Source organism: Scomber japonicus, chromosome 17 (genome assembly GCF_027409825.1).
Source record: "Scomber japonicus isolate fScoJap1 chromosome 17, fScoJap1.pri, whole genome shotgun sequence".
In the NCBI taxonomy this organism is placed as follows: domain Eukaryota; kingdom Metazoa; phylum Chordata; class Actinopteri; order Scombriformes; family Scombridae; genus Scomber; species Scomber japonicus.
The window spans coordinates 4203922-4218809 of record NC_070594.1 but is presented as its reverse complement, the minus strand read 5'-3'; the positions used below and the strand labels follow the sequence as shown (position 1 = coordinate 4218809).

At 37.9% G+C, this 14888-nt stretch overlaps 2 protein-coding genes across 2 annotated transcripts in view; both read left to right on the top strand.

Moving 5' to 3' along the window:
* The first annotated feature begins 1362 nt into the window (after nt 1-1362).
* Nucleotides 1363-11426, top strand: LOC128377487 (NACHT, LRR and PYD domains-containing protein 12-like). Its single transcript, XM_053337439.1, has 10 exons — nt 1363-1383; nt 2028-2186; nt 3410-3532; nt 4354-5912; nt 5979-6444; nt 7521-7691; nt 8077-8250; nt 8968-9141; nt 10513-10686; nt 11396-11426. The coding sequence occupies exons 2-10, from the start codon at nt 2059-2061 to the stop codon at nt 11424-11426; spliced, it is 3000 nt and encodes a 999-aa protein (XP_053193414.1). The 5' UTR covers nt 1363-1383; nt 2028-2058.
* Nucleotides 11427-14371: 2945 nt separating this feature from the next.
* Nucleotides 14372-14888, top strand: part of LOC128377486 (uncharacterized) — a 37000-nt gene continuing 36483 nt past the window's right edge. The window contains 1 exon segment of the mRNA XM_053337438.1: nt 14372-14503. Coding sequence (XP_053193413.1) covers nt 14376-14503 — 128 coding nt within the window. The 5' untranslated portion in view covers nt 14372-14375.

The following is a 14888-nucleotide window of genomic DNA, read 5'->3' as shown; positions in this document are numbered from 1 at the left end:
AATTACATTAGTGTCAATGGGGAGCGAGACAGGTATTGCTGCCGGTCTCGACGCCCTCGTTTAAATTTTGTGCAGTCAACGTCACATTTTATGAATCCCAACACCTATGTCTACATTTTGACCAAAAATTATTTGTCTCCTTTTTACGGTTTGGCTGTGAGCTCGAGTTAAAAATAAAAATTAAGGTTATTTTTTACTGCTTCTCGCACTCAAGCTAACTGCCGCTTCCACTCTAACTTTGAAGAAAAAGTGATTTCCAGTCCTCGTTTGACTGCTCATAGTTAAAAAGTTTACATGTTATGTAAAAACAGTTTGGGGTTTTGGAGAGAGCACAGGTTTTCCTCCGTTTTAAAGTTTTAATCACATTTCTACGTGCAGGTATGAGAGAGCTAGGTGATTCCAAAAAAGGTGAACATTTTGTGGGTTTAAAAAAAAATTACCATTCATTTCCAATGGACATAATTGTCCATTGGAAATGAATGGTAATTTTTTTTTGAATTTCAACACCAAAAGTCATAGCACCTCTTTCCTGATTGAGCTGCATGTTTTGATCTCTATATTATTGGGGTTTTCCCAAAGCTGTGGGACGAGTTACATGCCGAAATTTGGCGCAAGAAGAAGAATAAGTATGGAGATGCCCTAGCATTGCGGACCCGTGGCACTAAATATAGCCTATACCCTACATTATTGTCACAACAAATCTTTAAAAATGTGAATCTAATTAATACAAATCGAACATCTTATTACATTGTTTTGTACAAGAAACAAAACATTTGTTGTTGTGTGTAACATTGTATCAACACACATTCATCAACACATTGCTAAAGTTAACCCAGTGTTGTATTGGTGATATATTGACCAAAACCAGGTAAAATTTTAAGTTAAACTTGTTGCATTATGACAACGAGACACAACATTACAAAACAAACAAAAAAACAACAGAAAATGTAGTATGTGCATGAATGAATAAAAGTATATGTATGAATGAATCACACATCTACATCTACAAGTATATAAAGTACAGTATATACAGTATATATATGGCTTTGTTTTCCTGCAGAGGTTCTGCACATCTGTAATCAATATAAAAGCCTGTGTTGGAGGAAATGTGTTAATAAGTGATTAGTTGTAAGGTTTTCCTGCTCAGCTAGATGCTTGGTTTCTGCTCCATGTTTCCTGAAACTCAACATATTGATTTATTGCTCAGCCTTGAATACAACTTGCAGAATTCAACCCACAATGAGGCACACATACAAGCACACATACGACTTCCTGTAAATAGGGTGGGTTAGCAGGCGTTTTAAGTTTCCGGCTTTGTTCCGAGTCACTACTCCATTTTAAAGTCACCAGAACAGAAGGAGGAAAACAGCCAGTCTGAGTCAGGTGAGTGATCACTGTCATAATTGATCAATCTGATGATTATTTTTCAGTTTGTTGTTTAGTCGATTCAACTGTCAGACAAATTTGAAATCATATAATTGATATCTTTGAACATTGTTCCCTTTTTTCATTTCCTGGTTTCTGCGTCTGCAATGTAATGTGACACATGGGTTCAGTTAAAATGGAGACGTTACAGTTGCAAACGACACAGATGACACAGAAATGTTTATTAATGCACACAGTCCCTATTAAATAATGTAACATAAATAAGAATCCAGATATGTATGACCTTTGAAATGAAGATTATGTGTTTAGTTGTTAAACTGTGTCAGAAAAACTTGACAGTGTTCATATCTTAATACATTGTTCCCTTTTTTCACTTCCTGGTTTCTGCGTCCTCACATGTGATGTCACGTGACACACTGGTTCTGTCTAAATAGAGAGATGTCACAGTTAAGAATGACATTGATGTTTATGTGAAGTCTGTTTGTTGGATTTAAACCAGAGTCAAAGTTTCTCTTTGTGATGACTAGAAAACACACATGGTTGTAGTTAAAGTCATGTAAACTAATAAGAAGCTGCTACCTTGAGAGGCAGGACTGGATTTATTATACTGTGTGTGTGTGTGTGTGTGTGTGTGTCTCCAGTGTTACTGGTTTACCTCTCAGACTCCAGAAGATGAAGAAAGAAGAGGAAGAGGAGGATGGAGCAGAGTCTGTACTATCCAGCTGTCTGTCTATGAAGAGTGACCGGTCCAGAGGTTTTCCTCTAAACTTCAGTAATGAACCTGGACCCTCAGACACAAAGTAAGAGACTGTTTCTACTGTAAACTGACCTGAAGATGATTCAGTGAGATGTGATTTCACAGAACAAACACTATAAAATATAATTGCAGCTACTAATGAAAATGTAAATAAAGCAGTCAGTCTGATGCTTCCTCCCTTCTACTGGAGTCAAACATGAGAACATAATGTTATTTATAAAAACCACAAAACAAGTTTGAGTTCAAACACAATCTGTAAAAACAAACAGCTGTTTAACTACAGGATAACTTTCATTCCCCTTTTAGTATTTATAAGGAGTATATAAACATTTCATAAATGCTTTTTAACACACTGTTATGTAGTTGCAAGCAGATATGAGGACATTTCTAATTATTATTAATGTACAATATTTGTCAGCAATTATAACTTATGCCATACATATATATTTAATGCAATTACATGTGTTTTACTGTATAGTCATTCCTGCTATCTACTTACAACTGAATTATTGTGCATTATAAATAAATATTTATAAATAAATAGTGGGACTTTACATGAATAACATTGAGATTAATTGTTCAGTTGATTAAACTCTCTTAGAAAAATATTTAATCACAATATTGATATTATATTTTGTTCTATTCCCTTTTTTCATTTCCTGGTTTCTGTGTCCTCACATTGAAAGACACAGATGACACAGTCATCAATAAATTAACAAATAAATACTTAAATAAGAACCTAGTGTTATAAACTATTTATTTACTTCTCATATACTTCTTATGAATGCTTAATAGGTGGACTTTAACTGGCTGACATTAAGATTATATGTTCAGTTGATAAAACTGTGCAAGAAGAATTTGACAGTGTTGATATTTTCAAACATTATCTCCTCTTTTCATTTCCTGGTTTCTGCGTCCTCGTCACAGTTAAGAACAACACAGATGTTTATGTGGAGTCTGTTTGTTGGATTTAAACCAGAGTCAAAGTTTCTCTTTGTGATGACTAGAAAACACACATGGTTGTAGTTAAAGTCATGTAAACTAATAAAAAACTTGAGAGGCAGGGCTGGGTTTATTATAATGTGTGTGTGTGTGTGTGTGTGTGTGTGTGTGTGTGTGTGTGTGTGTGTGTGTGTGTGTGTGTGTGTGTGTGTGTGTGTGCGTGCGTGCGTGCGTGCGTGCGTGTGTGCGTGCGCGCGCGTGTGTGTGTGTGTGTGTGTGTGTCTCCAGTTTTACTGGTTTACCTCTCAGACTCCAGAAGATGAGGGATTCAGAGGAAGAGGAGGACGGAGCAGAGTCTGTAATATCCAGCTGTCTGTCTATGAAGAGTGACCGGTCTAAAGATGATGTTCTACTCTTCAGTGATGAACCTGGACCCTCGGACACAAAGTAAGAGACTGTTTCTACTGTAAACTGAGAGATTGTGAGATTGTGTCTTTCCTTCTTTACGTAAGGACTACACCAGGGTTTTGTGCAAGTGAAATGGAAGCAAATTTCAATGTTTGGTCATAATGCAGAATGCGTCTTAACATGTTCTTGTTCAAAGGGGAGGAGGTAATAGAAATGTATAGAAACAGCTGATTTATCACTGCAGACTGACCACTGTAGCAAAGGAAACTAAGTCTGACATTTAGGAAACTTTTAGAAAAAACTAAATCTGAATAACTGTTGTATCACACTCACACAGGGAGAGAGATTGTAGCAGAAACAGAGAGAGCAAAAGTAACACAAATGAAAGAATGCATTATGAAGTTATTTAGCAGAGCTCTCCGTTCAACAGCACAACAAAGGTCAAACAAGCAGCAGTGCAAGTGGACTTATCTGTTTTACTCAGTTGGCTTGTTTATCCTGACTTGTATTAGATCAGAATAACTTAAAGGAGCCTGTGGCAAATGTGTTGAATATATTTCCCTCCTCATGAAACATTTGCAAAGCCAATTGCCAAACCTTGTACTATCTGGCAATCTTCTTCTTCTCCGCCTTTCCTGGTGCATCTTTCTGTTTATTGCTTTTAAGCTCTTGTAATTCGAGAATACACAATGTTACTTCAAACTAGATATGCTGAAGCTCAGACTCAGAAGAACAAAGAAATGGTCCAAATACTGACAGTCTGGACTGTTTATGTGGAGAAAGATCTGCATTCAACTTGTGAGCTGTTGGTTGGCGTCCATTAATGTAATGTGTCATGAATACTGTGTTCATGTCCACAGAGAGAGGAAGAGGAGTGATGTTCCTATGGAGGAGCAGCTGTCCTGCTGTTCTTTGTGTCAGGATGTCCTGAAGGATGCAGTCTCTACCAGCTGTGGACACTGGTTCTGCAGACAGTGCATCACCTCATACTGGGACCAGTCTGATTCACCAGGAGACTCCTCCTGTCCCCAGTGTGCAGAAAGATCCAGAACCAGATCTGAACTACAGACAGACTGTCAGACCAGCACTGGACCCTGCAGTGGTCTGCAGGAGGTTTTAGATGAACATCAGATCAGTCTCAGCAGCACATTTGAATGTGTAACTCAAGGAACTGATGAAGCAGGAAGTGAAATCCTCCTCATCAGCATCTTCACTGAGGTCCACATCACAGAGGGACAGAGTGAAGAGGTTAATACCCAACATGAGGTGTGGCAGCTTGAAACAGCTTCCAAGATGAAGACCCTCCATGACACTCCAATCAAGTGTCAGGACATCTTTAAAGTCTTACCTGACCAACAGAAACACATCAGAGTCGTTCTGATGAACGGCGTCGCTGGTGTTGGAAAAACCTTCTTAGTGCAGAAGTTCACTCTGGACTGGGCACAGCGCTCCGAAAACCAAGATATCAGTCTGCTGATTCAGTTCTCGTTCAGGGCGCTGAACTTGATCAAAGATAAGCAGTACAGTCTGATCATGCTGATCCGTGTTTTCTATCCAACATTACAGAAGCTCACAGCAGAGACGCTCGCTGTCTGTAAAGTTCTGTTCATCTTTGACGGCCTGGATGAAAGCAGACTTTCACTGGATTTTAACAACAGGAAGGTTGTGTCTGATGTCACACAGAAGTCATCAGTCAGTGTGCTGTTGACAAACCTCTTCATGGGGAAGCTGCTTCCATCAGCACTCATCTGGATAACTTCCAGACCTGCAGCAGCCAATCAGATCCCTCCTTCATGTGTGGACAGAGTAACAGAAGTACAAGGCTTCACTGATGAGCAGAAGGAGGAGTACTTCAAGAAGAGATTCAGTGATGAAGAGCAGTCCAGCAGGATCATCTCACACATCAAGACATCCAGGAGCCTCCACATCATGTGTCACATTCCAGTCTTCTGCTGGATCACTGCTACAGTTCTGGACCACATGTTGACTGCAGACCAGAGAAGAAAGCTGCCCAAGACCCTGACTGACCTGTACTCACACTTCCTGTTGGTTCAGACAAAGAGGAAGAAGAACAAGTATGATGAGGGACATGAGACGAGTCCACAGGAGCTGACAGAGGCTGACAGGAAACTTCTTCTGAAGCTGGGGAGGCTGGCGTTTGAACAACTGGAGAAAGGAAACATCATGTTCTACCAAGAAGACCTGGAGCAGTGTGGTCTGGATGTCACAGAGGCCTCAGTGTTATCAGGATTTTGTACACAGATCTTCAAAAGAGAGAGTGTGATGTTCCAGAAAACAGTCTACAGCTTTGTTCATCTGAGCATTCAGGAGTTTCTGGCTGCAGTCTACATGTACCACTGTTACACCAACAGCAACACAGAGATACTGAAGAACTTCCTGGGAGAAGACTACAAACACAAGGAATCAAAACCAAAGTCTCTGTTCGAGAAGATTTCTTCTCATGTCAGAAACAATGATAGCTGCTCCTCACTGGATGACTTCCTGAAGAGAGCCATGGAGAAATCTCTGCAAAGTAAAAATGGCCACCTGGACCTGTTTGTTCGCTTCCTTCATGGCCTCTCTCTGGAGTCCAACCAGATTCTCTTAGGAAGCCTGCTGGGTCAGACAAAGAACAGTCCAGAAATCATCCAGAGAATCATCAAAAACCTGAAGGAGATGAACAGTAAGGATATCTCCCCTGACAGAAGCATCAACATCTTCCACTGTCTGATGGAGATGAACGACCGCTCAGTACATCAGGAGATCCAAGAGTTCCTGAAGTCAGAGAACAGATCAAAGAAAAAACTCTCTAAGATCCACTGCTCAGCTCTGGCTTACATGCTGCAGATGTCAGAGGAGGTTCTGGATGAGTTTGATTTGAAGAAGTACAACACAACACAGGAGGGACGACGGAGACTGATCCCAGCTGTGAGGAACTGCAGAAAGGCCCAGTAAGTCCTGACATGATCAGCATTATAAAACTTTGTAGATCAGTAGTTTAGTTTTTCCCCAAATAAGAATGTAAAATTCTTCTTATTGTTAAAACAGTTCTTTATGTGTTTATACCTGAAATGTTCCTGTTTATAAATGTGAACCTGATAGCAGCAGGTAGCAAAGAGAGTTGATCTTTCTCAATTGTAATTGTTCACTCAGTTTAACTGAGTAAAATATCCTGCAGACAAATTAATTATAATACAATTGGTTGCTAACTTTGTGGAGACAGACATGGGATCAAATCACACTGATAGACTGTGCACATTATGGCAGCCTCAAACTCAATTTTCTCTCCTTCATTTGCAAGATTAAACTTAAATAAAAAAGTCTGCAGGTGTGAGAGAGAGTGATGAGAATTATTATTTACCCAAGCAGAGTGAGACGAGAACTGGGAGTCGTCTGTTGTTTGATTCTGGCACAGACCTTTGTTGCTGTATATCCTTTTGTTTCCTGTTATTCCTCAACTGTCACTTTCTAGTAAAGGAATAAATGCCCCAGAAAAAATATATTTACTTTTTAAAAAACATTTTTTTACCTGAACCACTGATGTTCACAAATGAAGCAAGGCGTTAGTTCATGCAGGACACAGAAGTCATACCCCCCAGCTGCAATCAGCTGACAGCCACTGATTGAATCAGCACACCTTATCAGTCATACACCAATCACAGCCACTCTCACCACAAGGCAGTCTCTTTAAATATGATCTTAGAGTGGAGCCTTCAACGCCTAGTAAAACGGTAATACCCTTTGTTGCAATAAATTGTTTAATCTATGACGAGAGCGGTCCTGACCATTGTTTCTCTCTCTCCTTTTGTTACCTGTTATTTTTCAACAGTCAATTTCTATTAAAGGAATAAATGCCCCATAAAAAATGTATGCACAGTTTAAAAATAAAAGGAACCTGAACCACTGATGTTAAGAGCAAATGTTAATCAAAATAATGAATATCAAATAGTCTCATTATCAAATGCATGAAGTCAAAAAGGTGTCCTCTTTCACAATAACATATGTTGTAATATATGTGTCATTACAGACTTTCTGGATGTGGACTCTCAGTGACTCACTGTAAAGTTGTGGCCTCAGCTCTGAAGTCCAACCCTCATCTGACAAAGCTGGACCTGAGTGAGAACAAGCTGTCTGATTCAGGAGTGACACCTCTGTCTGCTGGATTAGAGAGTCCAAACTGTAGACTAAAGACTCTGAGGTCAGTTCACCAATTGTAGTCTTGGTAGTTTTTATCTATGTGTTCAATTCCCCCAAGGAAGTTAAAATCAAAGTTGAAAATAATATACGGCTTCAGCAGTTGGAGTAACACATATGAAATAAGCATGTTTAGGTTTCTTCATTGTTTCATTGCTGAGCTGCAATGGAGGGAATTTTGTACTAAACATCCTGAAACTGTGAGTCAGACAAATCATGTGTGAGTCTGACAAACTGTCAAAGCCTCATATTAGCTTCTGTATGGACAAGAGGTATAATTGATTAATACATAGTAATGTTGAACTATACAGTTAAAATCTGAACAAAATGAATATGGGAGAAGGTAATGATAAATATATTTTTATCTACATCGTTTATTCTTTATTCAGGTTGATAGGCTGCAGTTTAACAGAGATCAGCTGTGCTTCTCTGGCCTCAGCTCTGAAGAACAACCCCTCCCATCTGAGAGAGCTGGACCTGAGTGGAAACAAGCTGAAGGATTTAGGAGTGAATCCACTGTGTGATTTCCTGGAGAGTCTACAGTGTAGACTGGACACTCTGAGGTTAGACTCTGTTTTTATACTTCTATGGTGCGATTAATATAATGTTACAGTTGTTGTGACACTAAATAAAACTGTTGTTATGCTGATCTACACTTAGTATCTTAATGGAAATGTCTATTTTTCTTCAGAGCAATGCTGAGCTGCATATTTAAAACCTTCATGTATCAAGAAAAAAATCCAGATTACAATTGAAATACCCTGTTGACCAAAACATCAGTATATTTCCACAAAAATACCAAGAAGCAAGAATACCACTATGCTTGAGTAGTCCTTTCAAGAGTTAAAATAATACGTACTATGGAAACCTGGAGGAAATTAAGTTGTGTGAACTTGGACAGGAGTTGGTTAAAAACAATCCTGACATATTCGGTTTCTTTGCAAATTATGGAATCTTGAGTCTAATCTGGAATACATTTCTCTCGGTTCTTTACTTTTATTTGGCTACACATGAGTTTGTATAGATGGAGTCAGTGGTGGAGCTGCATAGTTTAAGAGTTGAAGTCGTCTTTATTGAAGTGGCAGCTTATTGTCATTAATAATGAGAGCTCTTTTTCACTGTTTGCATTTGACAATTTTCAACCTGCTTCCTGTTGGGCTCAGGTGTTGGGAGTTTAAATTTCCACTTCTGAATTCTAAAACTTCTTCAGCTCTGAACAGAAGAGTCATTTTAAGCATAAATATTGTCTTTTAAAATTGCATAATTTATTTTTGATTCAGATTGATAGACTGCAGTTTGTCAGCGATCAGCTGTGCTTCTCTGGACTCAGCTCTGAAGTACAACCCCTCCCATCTGAGAGTGCTGGATCTGAGTGAGAACAAGCTGAAGGATTCAGGAGTGAAGCATCTGTGTGATTTCCTGAAGAATCTAGACTGTAAACTGGAGACTCTGAGGTCAGACACAATTTTATTTCCCTCTGTGCTGAGATTAATGTGATGTGACAGTTGTGACATGAAGCTGATATTTTGTTGATCCACAATGAGTAATGGAGAATTCTACTTTCTTCTTCAGTGGTTTAGTCCTTTGAATGTTTCAGTGTTGACAGGAGAGGAGAAAAAAGTGCTGGAAATCAGGTTCAATATTTAGAAAGGAGATAAGTATAAATACTTTCATAAATAGAAAGAGGGGGCTTTGAAATCAATGAGCCTCCACACATTTTATTGACAGATTGAGCATATTTTAATCTGGTAATTCACAGTGTTTCAGATCATGTCTTGAACATTATAAATATATCACTTCAACAGGCATTTTTCCTGATACCTTTTAAACAGCTGCTGTTAAACCCTTACTAGAACAATCCAACCTGGATGGCAACACTCTGCAGGCCGATATCTAACCTTCCATTTCTTAGTAAGATACTTTCAAAAATAGTTTCAGTGCAAATAAACTTCTTTCTTAAAGAAAATAATGTCCTGAAGGAATGTCAATCAGGCTTTAGAACAAACCACAGCACTGAAACTGCTCTTACTAAAATAATCAGTGACCTCAGTGAAAATAAGGTCTCAGTTCTTATCCTCTTTGACCAAAGCACAGCATTCAATATGACTGACCATGTTATTCTACTCGATCGTCTTGAAATAGGGTTGGTCTCTCTGACTGTGTGTTAAACTGATTTAAAACAAACATCAAAGGGAGAAAGTTTTACGTCAGTCTTGGAGATCATGTGTGTGAGGATCATGACAACAACTTTGGGGTTCCACAGAGGAGCTGCCTTGGTCCTTATTCCCTATTATCCTCACTGTACATGCTGCCACTTGTTGACATCCTCAGAGAGCAAAATGCATGTTTCCATAGTTACTTACTTTAGATGATGCACAACCATGCATCTAAATGATGATATAGCCATAAACTACAGCCTGTTTTCCAAAAATAAATAAATGGATGAGCAATAATTTCTTAAAGTTAAATGAGGACAAAACTGAGATCCTTCTAATCGGCAAGGCTAAAAGAGAAAAGCTGTACATTAATCTGGTGAAATTAACTCCATGGATTAAATTTGAGGTCAAAAGTCTTGATGTTATCTTAGATTCATATCCAGGCTTCAGGTCTCACGTTAACAAGGTGATGAAAACATCAGTTAGAGACATAGCTAGAGTGCAACCATTCATAAATCAAAAAGGAGCCTTTATGTCACTTCAGAGTTTAAAGGGTGAAATCCCTACATCTTTATTGAAGTAGCAGCTTTGTGTTATTAATATTAATTGGGGCTCTTTTTCACTGTTTGAATTTATCTTCTAAAGTGACATAATTTATTCTTTATTCAGATTGATGAACTGCAGTTTGTCAGAGACCAGCTGTGATTCTCTGGTCTCAGCTTTGGAGGCCAACCCCTCCCATCTGAGAGAGCTGGATCTGAGCGAAAACAACCTGCTGGATCCAGATGTGAAGCTGCTGTCTGGTCTTAAGAAGAGTCCAGAGTGTAGACTGGCGACTCTGAGGTCAGTAGAGAGTTGGAGTTGGTTTTAATGTCTGCAGGAAATAAAGTTTGATTACAGCTGACAGCCTTACAAGATGTATAGAGAAAGTTGTCCTCATCATTAAACTGTCACACCATCAAATCTGATCTCAAAGTGTTTGTTCTCTCATTTCAACACTAAACAATTGATCAGTTCATCTTTGTCAGAGCTCTAAGATCAGTCTGACTGCAGCCTGCAAATCACTGGCTCTGATTCACACAAGCATCATTACGTTTAGTAACCATGTGGTCTTTATACAGACCAGATCCTCTGCTGAAGTCCAGGAATCACAACAGCTGTTTATCTGAGAGCTCTGACTGATTATAATGTGATGATTGAACAGCAAGAAACATCTTCAAATCTCACAGAGACTCTGTAACTTTAAACTTTGATAAGAGTTGACATGTATCAGCAGTAAATCCATCAGTAAACTGATGAGTGAATGTCTCTGTTTCTGCAATAATGATGTGTTCATGACTCTTAGCACTTTATTCCCTCTGTGTACTTCAGTGAAATCTGTAGAGGAAACAGACTTGATAGTAAAAGCTCAGTGTGTTCACTCCAACACATTAACATGAGAGCTGAAAGGAAGTAAGCTATGCTGCACCACTTCTGACCTGATCCCCTTGCTGCTCTTGAATCTCATTAAACACTGATTTATGATCTCTGTTGTCTCTTCTTTTCTCATCAGCTGGTTGTCACCTCGGCTTGGGCTTCCCTGAACATGCAGGACCATTTGTTGAGAGAGGATCTGCTGTATCCTGATGATCTATCTGGACCGGAGTCTGGATCTGGATTAATCTTCACTTAAGTTTCATAACTTAACGGTTATCTCTGGATTTTAATGAAGTCAGCACTTTACTGATTTGTTATGCATGATCTGTTTGATGCAGAAAGAAGATGTGTCCCCCAGAATAGATTTGTCTCTGCTGGGCTCATTTCTATGTTGGATCCTTCTGTCACAAAAGAGAGCAGAGTGGACTCAAATACAAGAGACCACAAACAGAGCTGCAGAAACATGTTTTAATTCCAGGCAAAAATAAAACTAGAAAAGAACTCGCAAAGACTGACGAGACTCAATAGAGGATCCAACAAAGACTGAACAGAAAGCCAAGACTTCAATACTAACAGTGCTAAATGAGGAACAGGTGACACAACACAAGGGCAGGGTGGGAGCTGATTGGCTGAAAGGACACCACCAGGACACGCCATCTAAATGTTTGATTATACTTTATTTTAAATGTCAATTTTTCTCATAATATCTTATTCATTTCTTTAGAGATATACATTTCCATCTAAGTTCATACATATCCATCAGTCATCAGTTTTTGGAAACTTTATTTTCATATATGTTGAATTGTTTGTTTTTCTGTAGACTTAACATGTTAAGAATATGCACCTTGTTTAAAAACTCACTTTCAAACCACTCAGAAATATGACCATATAATATCCAATATTATAGGAATGATGTTTCAGTTTCACACTATGTGATTATCATGTATTGATCCTTTCTGTCTAAAGCAAGTTTGTACATTATGTGCAATAATACACATAAAATTGGTAATTGCAGAATGTACAAGAGTTTACAAGAGTAAACCTCTTGTAATTAGTTGATACTGACTGAATGATTGAAAAGATGAAACAGCATGTCTGATTAACTTTACAGAGTCAGTTACCATAGTAACAGAGTTTAAGTTGTCTCTGTTCTTGTACAGAAAACCCAGTTTCCTTCATTTCAGGGTGAACAAACCCAGAGTTTTCACTTAACCTCCGTTAAAACATAATATAATATTTTATGTAGTATTAATATTAAACCAGGTATCATTTTCTTTCCTATGAACTTGTGTTTATCTGAAAACTCATGTTCAGTGGTTGAAGTCAGTGGCAGGTGGAAGTGTTACTGTATATAATCTTATTGTCTGTCGCTTGATTTATGAGGAATAACAAGTCAGACGAGTCCGAAGATGGATGAAGCTTTGTCACTTGGTTTCCTCTGAATTCTAAAACTGTTCAGCTGGATTAACCCAGGATGTGTTTCATTCCACAGTATTTACAGTATTCTGTGGGGCTTCTGATCACTAATACTGGTGTAGACACAATGAACTGTTTTATTCTGCTTATCAACATTTGTGTTGTTTCATGAAAAACACAATAAGAGTTAAAGATCTCTGTGTGTAAAGTTACATGTTTATTAACTATAGAAACAGGCAGATTTAATGATGGAAAGATGTTTGTTTTCCTCAAGAGAAATGGCTTTGTTTGTACCAGGATTGAAGACAATGTATATTTTATGGATTTATATCCTTAATTTCTTCAAGTTCGTCTGGATGGATAAGAATTAAATAATTAAAGATCCTCTCCAGACATGTACATTGACATTTATTGAAACAATAATGTGTGTTTGATATGATTTGTCTGCTAAAAAAAAGTATATTTACTATGTTAAAAGCCTTAAAATGACATCTCCTCCCTCATTGAAAAATCCAGAATTATGAACATGCAAATATATTTTTAATCTCAGAAGTTTAACTGCGGGGCACAAAGTGTCTCCTTCACTGTAAAGTCCATTCTCAGTATTTGTGACTTCAAGATTCCACATTTGTTTAAGTTGAATATTGGACCAAGATTGACTCCAAATTAGTTGTGATAATGCCAACCACTTCAAATTAGATTTTCACTGAGCTCAGAGAAACTTTCTTCCTTCAGTAGATGAATGTGAAAACAAACTCTGCACAAGCATTATTCTGCACAGAGAAACTCAAACATCCAACTGAAGGAACGGGAGGAAAAAAAACACATTGTTGAGTGGTGTTTTTTTCCCTTTTGAGGCAGATTTCATTCGTTTATTTTTTTTGCATTGTAAAAAAAGTATATGACAAATGTTTCACCACTGTGTCCTTGTTCATGTGCATAACACAACTAATAAATTACAGTTTACCCCAAGATTTAAGAAAATTCTGCCTATGATTCTTTAAAAATATTAATATTTAACAGTCTAATTAATTAAAATTAAACATCTTATTACATCATTTTGTAACATTGTATGTTATAGTTTTTAGGTAAAGCTTGTTGTGAGTAACTGTGGATCAAAATAACAATAAAAAAATAACCATCATGTTAAAGTTAACCTTGTGTTGTATTGGTGATATATTAACCAAAAACACAACAGGTAGGGAGTGAAGGTGACAGTAAGTCTGCAGCCTTATTGTAGCACACGCACACGCACAGAGACAGACAGACATACACACACACACACACACACAGACAGACTCACACTAGGGAGTAAAGGTGGAAATCAGTCCTGTTTAACGTCAACAGCAGAAGGAGGAAAACAGCAAGTCTGAGGCAGGTGAGTGTTGATATTGCTGCAAACAATAATTACTGACATTATTGATCACTCTGCTTATTTTTCAGATTAATCCTTTAGTTGCTTAAACTGTGCCAGAAAAATATGAAATCACAGTGGTGATAGTTTTAAATATTATTCCCTCTTTTCATTTCCTGGTTTCTGCGTCCTCACAGTGATGTAACGAGACACACTCGTTCAGTTAAAATAGAAAGAAGTCACATTAAGAATGACTAATAAGAAGCTACTAATGTGAGAAGCAGGACTGGGTCTGTTATACTGTATATGTGTGTCTCCAGTGTGTTTACCTCTCACACTCCAGAAGATGAAGGAAGAGGAGGAAGAGGAGGACGGAGCAAAGTCTCTAATATCCAGCTGTCCATCTATGAAGAGTGACCGGTCTAGAGGTTTTCCTCCAGCCTTCAGTAATGAACCTGGACCCTCAGACACAAAGTGAGAGACTGTTTTATGTATTTATTATCAATTCACAATGTAGGTAATGTACTTTATTTTAAACTATTTGAACTTTTCCCTCTGATCATTCTACTTTTTTTCCATAATCAATACATCATGAAAATACAGCAGATTGATGTGGTATCTTGTGTTTCAGTAAAGTAAATGTGGATATTTCATGTTTGTTAAGATGCCTGGGGGTAAAGTGAAATGGTTAAATCATCAGATGAGTGGATTTTATTGACTCTTTTCTACCCGTTATATAAAATGTTGTCATATTTTCCATCAATGAAAGTTAATATATTCATGTTTCCAATTCCAGTTGAAAACCAGCACTTTAAAGATAGTTTAGTGTTATGGTTGGGTTTAGTTTTGCATGCCTGTG

Bases quoted from the DNA above. Each gene is read 5' to 3' on its own strand.
- LOC128377487 (XM_053337439.1), top strand. From the start codon at position 2,059: ATGAAGAAAGAAGAGGAAGAGGAGGATGGAGCAGAGTCTGTACTATCC. The intron at 9,142-10,512 runs GTCAGACACAAT...TTCTTTATTCAG, and splicing joins TGTAAACTGGAGACTCTGAG to ATTGATGAACTGCAGTTTGT. The intron at 10,687-11,395 runs GTCAGTAGAGAG...TTTTCTCATCAG, and splicing joins TGTAGACTGGCGACTCTGAG to CTGGTTGTCACCTCGGCTTG.